Below are 12,238 nucleotides of genomic sequence, written 5' to 3' on the forward strand. Positions count from 1 at the left end.
CCATGTACTTTTCAATTTTTTCCCTAAGAGCATAGTACGTACTGTTGGTGAGCAGGTGATTCTGCTGGAGAGGACTGAGGGGGTGCGCGCTTCCAAGGCTCGACTGCCCTGACAGTGTGGGATGGCCAATGCTGTGCTGTGATCCTGTTGTAATGGGAGACTGGAGCTTGTCTTTATCCCAGGAGGATTCACTCCCACCTGCAAAACAGTGCACACAGAAACTATAAATGGCGCATGCTTTTCTTTAAATGACATTTTGCTTGGCTAGCAACAAGGTAATACTATTTACCATAGCTAAGCACCTAGCACAAACACAGCACCTCAAACACACAACTGAATTTTGCTTTTAACAAATCAATAAACATGCACTGGGCAAAAACCAGGAGTAGAACCTTTCACCATCGCCTGCCTTTGTGGCACCAGTTTCTGGAAACAGGAAAAGCTAAATGTTTAAGGATAAAATCACCCAATTAAACATCAGTCACAACTAAGTAAATAAGGCAGAAAGAGAACATCTGAGACATTGAACCACAATCTCCCGCTATCCCAGGGAATCAGGCCACCCAGTCCCTGCCAGAGGCTAATCCGTGTCCGTCCTTGAGCTCGCCAAGTCCCTCACCGCTCCTGCTTCTCTTACTGGAGAGTCGTTCAGCTGTCCAGTCCCCCCAGTGCTCATTCTAGCTTAAATCCATCTCTGAGCGGGCTACCACAATTCATCCTGCTGCTATGTTACCTTTGAGCTTAAATAGCTTTTCCCCCACTGCTGGGCTGGATCCTGGCAATGTTCTAGGTGAAACGCTTCACTTTGCCAGGTTAAACCACCCAGGATTAGGTCGGGCTTGGAAACCACCAGTATTCAGGAATTTAAAGAGTCCAGGTTATTTGTTAGGCACATTAATTACTGCCTACAACAAAAACACGGTACAGCAAACTAAGCACTTGTATTTGGCCCAGAATATCTGGTCTTCTGAAGAGAGGCTGTTCTGCACCCATTTTATAGGCTGTAGTGTTCTTCACTATTACACTTACAGACTTGAACGACAAGTTCCTTTTAAACAGCAGTTTAAGCACTTGTGTTTGGCCCAGAATATCTGGTCTTCTGGTTGTTCTGCACCCATTTTATAGGCTGTAGTGTTCTTCACTATTACACTTACAGACTTGAACGACAAGTTCCTTTTAAACAGCAGTTTAGACCATGTTAGTGAAATCTGAAATACATCTGGGCCACAAAACAAAACACCTTAAAAAAGTTACATTGAGCATCTCTAGAGTAAAAGGTACTGTAAGTACCCTCCTTTCTCAGCGACACCTTGCATTTTCAATTAGATGATAGATTGTTATGAAAATGTGTAACTGCAGTATTGACTTTGTTTTGAATTTATGAACGAGAATTTCAATTAGAATAAGTAAATAGATTACTGGGATGTAGCAGCTAGAGGCAGCAAGCAAAACACAATTGAATATGAAAGTAACAGAAAAATTCCATTCTTTATGACAACACTTAGCTAATAAACGTGATTAATACAGCTCAATGAAAAAGTTTGAAAGATCAATGATTGAGAAAAAAGGAAATCACTCAATCATTTTAGCACTATGTCCAAGTATGAATTACCTTCCTATAAAAGATTTGTAATTTGTAAAATGATGAGTAATACATCGAGAAAGGAAGATACACTAAATTATGCCACATGATATAATAGAACATGGCACAGTGCAGTAATTAGAAGAGCTACTACAGTTAAGGCTGTGTCAGCAGCTTTGTTATCTAATATACTGTATATCTGCTCTTCCAAATAACATTTGACTGATACTTAGTATACGAGTTGTTCATTTGGACTCGCGAAACTTTTATTCCTGCAAATTCCACTTGTAAATCTGCTCCAGCATTCAGTGCCAGCAACACAAGAATAAATTGCAATACACTTATCTCTGTAGACCATTCCTGTATTCTTATGTTCCCTATCACTTCTCCTTAGAGGAAGAAAAAAGAAAAAATACTGCCGAGCTTATGGTGTATAATAAAAGGGCATGTGAAGTGAAAACGTATCCTGCAGTGTGCAGTACACCACCCAGATAACAGCTCCATCCCTTCATCTGGACTGCGGATCCTGTGTAGGAGCAAGTCTCTCAAAAATAAAATAGTAATTAGAACTTCTTACCTACAACGGGTCAATTGTGAAGTGTTTTATAAGGGCAGTATGATTATCTCCAACTTACAAGTGGGAAAGTTGAGGTGCAGAATTATGAAAGAACTTCCTCCATGTTACCTGGTAGACTAACGATGAAAGTGGAAGAGAAGTCAGGCCTCACCAGTCCCACTGCTGTGCTCCACACCACTGTCAGTTCATCCTACCCACAGTCCCTTTGCACAGATAAAATATTTTAAAAGACATCTCACATCCTTCCCCACAGTATCTATTCCCATAAGGTTAGAAAAAATTACATATCAATTAATAGCAAGTCAGAACTAGATTCACATTATAAACCAAATTTGTAAAATGGAAACCTGTGGTAATACACTGAGTCCTTTTACTGTCATGCAACTTTAAAAAAAAAAAAGTATTCTTTTGAGCATACCCATTTTCTTATGTAGTAACACAGTTGTCAGCATGCTATATCCACAAAAATGTATTTGACATACATACATATCAATGCATATTTTCAAATTCTTTGTTACTCTAACAATTAGAAATCAATACATCTATAAAAAGTTAATCCTTCTTAATATTTCAAATTTAGATCTAGACACAATTTCTCTGAGAATTTCTGTTGATTGTCGTTTTTTGTCCAAATAGGTGCCATCAATACGGCAAAGATGTCATGGTTTGATTCTAAATCCTGTCTTTGGTATGATGAGCTCACAGGTGAAACTAAAACGGAAACTTTATGATATGAACCACACAATACCCCACATAAATAAATACATTTATGAGTAGAAATTTTTTTCTCTCATTATATTCAAGAGGTTTGGTCTTTGAAGAAATACATATTGGGAAAAAACAATTTCTTTGTCCACACTAATCTACTGAAGGCTCCCATTCCCCTTAATATAGCAGATAAGGAGTCTAAAATTAAACAATGATCCATGCTACTGTGTATAGAGAGATAGACTTGAGGTAATTTCTTTTAGGTACATATGAAATAAAAATAGATGAAAGAAGAAAGAAAACAAAGAAACAACCCTGTAAGGAAAATGAGACAAGAAAAAACAGCAATGGAACTCACACTGGCTCTTGTATATGAAGGGCAATACAGGTTTGTATTTATTTTAAATGAGAAATATTATTTCATTTTAAAATATTAGTAACTTGATAAGTGCCATAGGAATGTTATTAGAGCACTCAGAAGTCTGCTGATTTGTCAAAATGCCAATACACCATTTATACACTTTACCTAAAGCTTTATGTTTAACACTATTACCCACTGCCCACATGACCTTCTCTCCAACAGATAAAACTAAAGGACAAAAAGGTAACTTTTCCTTATCTTGTTTGCATTCTAGTCGATCTTGTCCCACAACAGATTGTGCTCAGCGTTAAAAAAGGGCAAGAGAGACAAGAGCCTCCATCTTCCAGAGCTCCTGACACCTGGCAGAAGCAAGCACAGAGGCTGTGGTTTCCTCACCATAGCCACACCAAAGAAAAAGGCAAAGAGATTCCCTGGTCAGCCATCCTAAAAGATGGCAGAATGCACCGGCTGCCCAGCAGAAGCAGCTAAAAAAAGGTCTGACCTGCTTCAACCATGCAGCTCAGGCCACGCAGAAAGCGTGGTGTACAGTTCTGCTGTCAGCTTTGCAGCTGAACACACAATGTGGATGGAAAAAAGGCAATTGTCTGCGTTGTACCCAGCCGCCTACACCGAACATAGGGTGTGCTTCAAAGGGCAGAGATAAAACACGGACACGACATGGATTTGGTAAGAGAAAGAGTTATTTACAATATACTTAATAATTAAAGTCTGGTATTTACCAGTCTTAACAGGTTATTGGAGAGAACTTTTTTATCAGTGCACGAAGTACACCTACATTAGCAAAGCTAATGAAACAAACTCCCGTCCATTGACTTCTCCATTAAAAAAAATGCGGTGAGAGGTAAGCATTCCCGTAATGCCCAAATTCCATACATCTCTGTGCCCAAGTCCCTGTGAACAGTGAATTCAGATGCACAGGGAGTTAAATCACAGGTAACACACACAAACAGGGGAAATCAGGCTCAGCAAGACACACATGTGCTGCTCATGATATACACCACACTTGCAGATCCACTGCAAGGTTATTCACCATCACGTACATGGCTGTAAGCAACGTGCTTCTGTTTAAGTTTCATTTTGTTTAGATGAAAGAAGTGCAAGTGTTAAGCTCAGCTTTGTTTTTCAGAAAATGCTGCTTCTCACCCATCTTTGATTTAGCAATTTTGCTACATGCTTTCGAGTAACAAAGTGCATAATAAACAGTGCATTTGTGTTCTTCAAAACAAAATCCAAAAAACTTCTTTTGGTGAAGATACATTTGTGAAGATTAAATTAATGTCTTGGTTTTAGGTACTGAAAGATCTCCGGAAAGTAATCAAAGTTCAATTTGGTGACAGTTTCTTTTCATTTGGTTTCAAATTCATTTTAGCAGCCTTAAAACTGTCTGGTCCAGCTAAATGAAACCCACTCTGTCAGCGGTACCTTTGAACTGAACAACCACACTGTTTCAATCTATGTCTGTCATTTTATTTCTGGTTGGGATATATATCTGAAAAATTGAACTCAAATTGGTAAAAGTAATCTCAAATTCTTAAAAGCAATACCATCCTCACTGTCCAATTTGATTCTAAAATTATTCTGAAACACATTTTTCATGCTGTTGGGCATATTAAACATAACACCCGCTGCAAAGAAAAAAGTATTCAGTGCATTGGTATTTCAGCACTGCTAATTTCTAAGTATTTATCACCTCTAACGTCTTTTTTACGTGTTTGGCACAAATAAGTCCTCTGAATTTTTTGGGTTGGTACACCCAAACCAACACGGGCCTATTGGCCAGCATTCCTCGCTCCAGCGTTTTCAGGTGACCCAGACCATTTGCTTTTCCCAATACCCTAATCTTACCTTGATACTGGGAAAAACAGACACTTTTTTGGCCTACACAGAATATCTTTGCTGAAAACTCTTCAGCCTACAACTTCCTGTCAACTTTGCTCATGGTATCAGCATTCGAATGCCCCAGGAAGAGAAGATACAATAGAAAACATTTTTTGTCATATTTGATAAACTGCGAATCTCACTACAGTATGGCTGGGAAGATCCCATCCAGATTATATTCCTAGTAAACTGTCACCTGCCTGCCAGAAAACATACAGCTCTTCTGGGTGAGGATTACAACCTGTTTAACCCCAAATTCTGTCCCTCATGTTGTCAGTAGATGATGTTATTCATGGAGACCACACAAGCATGGACATCTTCTGTCGTCCCTTATCACCCCCAAATAAACCTTCTTACTTAAGATGGGAATGAGATTTTTTAATCAGCCCCCAAAAGCATGAAACCCATCTGAAAATCTAAATGGAAGATTCACAATGCATTCAAAGCTTTAACGCATTGATTTGTCTAGCTGTATTTGGCTATATCCACTTCTGGACTGTGCCCTACACAAAAGCCATGAAAGTGTGTAGGGTAAGATATTAAAATCCAGTGATGGCTTTACTGGGCTACTTCCAAAAACTTATCAAGTGGTTCAGCAGATGTAATTACTGCTTAGTCCTGCCAAAGCTTTGAAATGTGCCCATTAATTCAGCAATTCCCAATCTGTCCATCAGTCAGTCATACTTAAAAAATATGTCTGTCACAACTTAGGTGAAGTAATCTGTTGATAATTATACAATAAGAAGGCATCTGAAATCTGAATGTGATTTCTAAACTTTTTAAAAAGTCTTAATGACAGCAAAATCAAAGTTTATTTCACAGCAAACAGAATACCGAAGATAACTGGGAATGTGTCAGAATATTTGATGCCAATTTAAATAAGAACAATCAATTCCAGGAAGATACTTTGGTTAGAAGATAAAAGCAGAGATGCAATATTTATTTAGGAACCTAACCATGCCTCCCAAACTGTCAACTGCTTCCTTTAAAATGACCAGAGAAAAAGAAATAAGGAGGTGGTAAATACAATGTGTTCCCGAGTTCCCAAGGCATGATCGATGATTACAGAGTAAAGCACAACACCAGAAAAGTCTCCGTATTGCCAGGTACCTTGGAAAGTGAGACTGTCCTGCAATGGGCCTTTCCAAGCAAACCCAAATCTCCCAATTACAGCCAGGTGCTCAAACACTCCTAACAATATAAAACCTCATGTCATTTGCAGGTGTCGTTCAGGGGTTAACTTGGCATTTGCTGCCTTCCTCTGATGTCTTCTGGTTCTTGTAGTGGAAGAAATAATAACCAATAAATCCCTATTCAGTTTCTTCTATACAATGTGTAGTATTATTCTTGGAATTAGAGAATTTAGAGTTAAAACATGAACTTTCTTTTGGATCTACATCAATGTCAAAAGCCTGTACCTTCTGCACTCTGAATGGTTACTGCTAACATTCTTGGGAATATGTGTGTGACCGTATCACTATTTATTTTTCTACACAAAGATAAGAATACTGTCCTGGAACATGGTATCTGTATCTCTTCTGGTTTAGGACTACCAACAAATAAATTAACTATCTTCTACTGCAGGACCAAAGTCTGTCTTCAGAAACGTGCATTTCATGGATAGAATTAAGGTCAAAATTTTGGTCGGTCATATGTTTATTACTGTTGATGATGCACAAGCCAGAAATAAAACAGCTTAACTTTCACATCTTGCACACTGTTTGTAGGAGTGCCTGCCAGAAAGGATAAAACATCCACCCTTCTACCCTCAACAACCACAGCCAGCAAGCAAGGAATAGTACCCAAGCCATTCCATGATTCTCTGATATTCCAGTGATGATAACCATTGACACCTTCACTCAACACAAACCAAGCCTTTTTTTTTTTTTAATTACTTAGCATTTTCCCATTTAACAACTTACTGACAACACCACTGAGATACATATACTGTATATTTTTACTGTGACTGTAACTAGCCAGACAGTTTAGTTTTATTTTTAGAGGCTTTGAGAATGTCGTGACATCCACAACAGGTAGGCAATGCTGCGGTACAAAATCACATCATTCAAGTTTCAACAATTTATCATTTACTATTTCTTTAAAATAATTATTATGAACAGTTCAAATTACAGATCATAATCTTCTGAGTTAATCTGTAGTGACATAAATGAATTATGTGTTTGTAATAATTTCAAAAATTCCTAATACTAAAAGAACTCTGTAATACAAAGTATGGGTTCAAAAAATTAAATATAGTGTGTGGCACTTCATGCATACACATTTGGACAATCTTGCCAACTTAAAGCATCTACACAGAACTTACTGACATTGGAGATTTTCCTAGAGAATGAGAGGTTGCAATAGGGACACTTAACATCCTTTCATATTGAAGGTGACTGACTGCAGCAGCTCTCCAACGAGATTTACTGTCACGAGCCGCAGTCTCCATGAAGGACCAGTAAGTGCAGAGACTTGCACAGTTCCAACAAGTTATGTCAGTATGGGGAGCATCGGCAAGGTATATACTATTTCTGAAGATGCACCATTTTTTTGTATCTGGCATTTGATTCCTTGCATTAAGTTATAACTGACTTCCAAAAAATTCAGAATGCTGACAAAATTTGAAGAGCCTGTGAGTAAACCTAATTCACAAAAAAGGTCAGCAGTGAAATCTACCATGTTTCATTTAATGTCTAAAAATAACACACAAAACCCCCTTGAACTATATAAGCAGCCAAATTCATGCTGCCATTAAAAATCACTTTCATTTTTGCTCATAGTAATAGCTGAACATGTACCTACCACAGCACTCGCACATCTTACACATTCAATCAATCTGAATTTCAGAGTATTTTTCTCATTCAGCAAACCTAGCCATTAGGTGGCTCATCTAATCTCTAGTGCAATTCTCAATGAACACCAGTGGGACCACTGCATCAGCTTGTCTAAGGAGCAGGATCAAACCCCTACAAAAGACCAACAGTGCCAAAGAAACTACTCAAGAAAATACATCCTAAATTCGCTACTGTGTAAAGGATAGTCTGCCTCTTTACATTAGTATTTCCTTCTGAGGTATACAAACCCATAAATAACAACCATCATCAGAACAAACATGATTAAAATATTGATATTAATACTGGATAAAGTGAATATATTAAGAAAAACTGAGAGGCTTCAGCAACAAAATGCAACAACACAGTGCCAAGAGGAACTTAACCAAGCTTGAGGTTTTGGACAGGATTCATTTCTGCTTGTGGTATAAGTATGCACCACCTTGATTATCATTTAAAAAAATATTGACAGCTTGCCTTCTCATACCAATGCCTGGTAACAAATTCCAAATGTTTTGTCACATTTCTTGTGAGCAATGCCATCTGCCAGAGGTGGCATTTCATGGCTGTTTACCCTGACTCCCTCCAAGAATTCATCTGCCACTATCTAATGCTGCCTGAATAAAGGGGATTAAGACTCTGATGCAACAGAGACTATTGATAATTTGGTATAATTGGGAAGAAATGAAGATAAATGAGGTTGAGGATGGAGAGGCAATTAGTTGAGCTGCCTGTACAGCTGTGTTCCCGGCCTAGCTCCCCTGGCCTTTTCTTTGGTGAGGTATGTGCAAATTAAACATAATGACAAATACACTCTTCCCAAAGCTCTTTAGTTTGGGAAGCTTGAAGATATGATTTTCACTTCTGAGATTCTAGGCAGTATTTTTTTTTTTTTTTAAGAACCATACTCACTGCTCACAGTTGATATTTTTAAAGCGCAATGCACCTTGTAACAGCACACTCATGGCACATACCTGTTCTTTCCAAACACAGCTCTGCATTTGGCAGCGATACATAGCGCTGGTGCTGGTTTTGGGGTTTGACCAAAAGGATGAAGGCTTCCACCTCCCTCAGCGCCACAGAGAGCCTTGGTCATTCCACAGCTCCGGTCGTCTTTGATACCGATATTCAGTGTCTCATTCTGTAAATATCCTCTATCCATGTAATTGCTCAAACAACAACCCCAGAGCATGATCCCCCTGAAATACGGATTCTTTACAGTCTAGCCTGCATTTTGCAGCTGGATCTCCATTTTTTAAATTGTGCTAGCTTTTAAAAATACCAGTCAAAAAAATGAAATGTCTACAGTACACACTTTACTCTACAAAATATCTTAGAAGTGACAGATTTTTAGTTATAAGCACAATAAGACAGCTATGCAGATACGAGCCTTATTAAAGTCTTAAAAGAACAACAATTTAATAGATTTATTTTGTAACGTGACTTTTCAACCTAGTTGCTGTGTATGGCAGAGTCAGTTCTTTGGTATATTTTCAAAGCCAAAACCACTTGAAATGATCCCTTTTCAACCTCACAGAACTTCTGCAAAGTACGAGGTCTCTTCCTGACTATATATGCAAAACCTTTCCCAATCCCAACACTGCGCTCTTCCCTGCTACCTAGACGTCAACTAAAATTTCACTTTAGCTTTACCTAATGTACTTTTTCATTTTGGATTAGACTTCCACAAAAAACAGTTCACTTTTTATGAGGCAACTACGCCAGGAGAAAGGAAAACTTCACACAGTTTATGCTTAAGTTCAAACCTACCTTGTTTTGTCTTACTGAACCTGAAAATTTGGCTGAGGAAACTGTTCCTTTACATAACTAAAGCTTTTAACACACAGTTCAGAATAGTGAATTTTGTAATTAGTCTGCAATATTCAAATAGCATATGTTACACCTCTGGTCTTTTACTGACGGCCTCTTCTCATTAACATTGTAAATGTGGAAAATCATTTGCTGCTCATCACCTGGCTTGACACTTTACCAAAGTACTCCAAGTTAATCTTTAATCTCGTGATTCGACTGTGTACAGCGCACACACTAATAAGTCACATTGAGCGGAGCTTTGGCTTTCCACGGGGAACAACCACCCGTGTCCTGGCTGGAGAGACGGTGGCAGCTCCCTCCAGCTCTGCCCTGCTTCCTCACACCTGCGCCGCAGCTGTACACACTCACTGACTCTGCTGTTGGCAGCCTCCATCTCCGGGGACCGCGCAGGGTGGAGTGCTCCCAAACGAAGCCAAAACACACGTCCCTGGGGGTGCTCCTGACGTGTGGCAGCGTTGCTGCAGTCAACAAGGCCCAATCCAGTGCTTGCCTTTTATTTTGCATTTCAGAAAACAGTTGTGAGACTCACCTGATCCCTTTACACCTCGGCGTGCCCCTCGTCCTTCACGCACGGCGACGGCACTAGCTGCCGTACGAAAAACAACACGGTGAGGGCCACGGGCTGCGGCCAGGCGGGAGGGAAAAGGTTGGGGGATTGTCAGAAAGGGCAGAAACTGCAATGCAAGGGGGAGACCGAAAGCTGGAGAGTGACCCGATTTAGCACAGGCAAAAGGAGAAAAAGGATCAAAACTGTTCCTTAACTTCAATAAGTTACCAGACACGGAAAGGGTGGCCATTTCGAGAATACTTCCATAACCTACAAGGTAATAAAAGATAGTTTCTGACAGAGCAAGCCAGGAAACAAAGGAAAGGCAAGTGACAAAATAGAAATGAACACATGAAAAATTTTACACTGGCATGAACAGGACAGAGCTGAAAAGGAAATATTCTGTTTTCCATGTTCATCTTGCTTTGTTTTCCCACCTCCACGTTAAAACATTTGTACATGTCCCTCTTTCTCCATTTCATACAGCCCTTCCGCAGAGGTGCTAATTCTCTTTACATCAAAATCCCATCCCCAAATCATAATACAGCACAGACTCACGATGACCACAACAAGGGATTAAGCGAAGCTGTTCCTGAGAAAATACCCGATGTTTTTACAGAATCCCTTCTCGCTGTTCTTCAAAGACCTCTGTGATCACAGCTGTATTACGAGGCTAAAGATGAGTTCTGCTCCAACTCTTCTCAATCCTAAAACTCAGACACAACCAACTTGAGTATAAAATATTCAATAAACAACAACTTTCTGACTGCTAGAGTGTTTTCTTTATTTCTTTGTAGCCTACTCTTAAATGATTGCTCATTTTCCTATTTTATATTGGTACCTACAGCACTATCATATAAGATTTCTACAGCTAAACCAACATTATTACAAACCTAACTGTAATTTCTCAAAAGTTAACCTGGAAAGCAAAAAGAAGTGACTAAGTATTTCAGCAATTAGTATCTTAGCTAACTAAAATGTTATCGCAAATATTCATCTGCCACAATTCAGGTAAGCTTTTTAAAAAACGGGTGTTGGAATGGTATGTATGTGAAAAATGAAACACAGGACACAGCTGGCAATGCTGTTAAAGGACCATCGAAAAACCATAGAAAGTTCCTAACGGAAAAAAAGTCTTTCTGAATAAATGCTGCCCCAATCTATAAAGTCAGCTTGAAAAGATGCAATTTGTGGCTTACTATGGTATTTGTGTAAAAGAGAGCTCACACACAGCTGTAACTGATGATCGCGGATAACAGCCACGGATTTCAACAGATTTTCAGAGCTCCCTGGTATATGCTGAGAACAATTCCAAACGGATCCTCTCTCCAGCACTGCTGGTGTCAAGGCTAATGAGCTAAAACTTGTTAAATTGATATTACCAAACTAATGACGTTTTTATAGTATCCTGCACAGATTTTAACAGACAGGCTAATGCGGAATATTGCTCGTCTTAATTGAATTAGAAGTTATTGTATGTATACAATTAAGAGAAGTAAAAATGGAGCTGTGAGGCAATTGTCTATCTGGACCATGCTACTGCCACGTACCTCGTCTGCTGTCACACATATACTTCAAATTTCAAATTCCGTCTCTGAATTCAGACCACATTCAGCTGCAAACATACAGAAGAAATACTAGCATCTGCAAGGATAGTGGGTTGGCTATCAGTAACCCTTAAAAAATCATTCATCTCCATCCTCCTAAGCTCCCTCTTTACAGAGTCACCCAGTGAATCAGAAAAAGCCACACAGAACTCCAGAGCCTCAGCTCTTGATGACTGTGCAGAAGATACGCAGGATGAAGGGAAATTGCCTTATTCCCAAACTGCTGGGACTCGGAGTCGCTCAACAGCTACAACCAGCCACGGGAGAGTAAAGCAACACACACCTTCTGCCAA

The 12,238-nt window shown here is 39.2% G+C and overlaps 1 protein-coding gene across 1 annotated transcript in view; it reads right to left on the minus strand.

The window, feature by feature from the left end:
- DACH2 (dachshund family transcription factor 2) overlaps nucleotides 1-12,238 on the minus strand; it is a 138,351-nt gene that overhangs the window by 63,097 nt on the left and 63,016 nt on the right. Inside the window, exon 4 of the mRNA XM_010077088.1 lies at nucleotides 43-198. Coding sequence (XP_010075390.1) covers nucleotides 43-198 — 156 coding nt within the window. The remainder of the gene's footprint in view (nucleotides 1-42; nucleotides 199-12,238) is intronic.

This window comes from Pterocles gutturalis, unplaced genomic scaffold, assembly GCF_000699245.1.
Source record: "Pterocles gutturalis isolate BGI_N339 unplaced genomic scaffold, ASM69924v1 scaffold19678, whole genome shotgun sequence".
Classification (NCBI taxonomy): Eukaryota; Metazoa; Chordata; class Aves; order Pterocliformes; family Pteroclidae; genus Pterocles; species Pterocles gutturalis.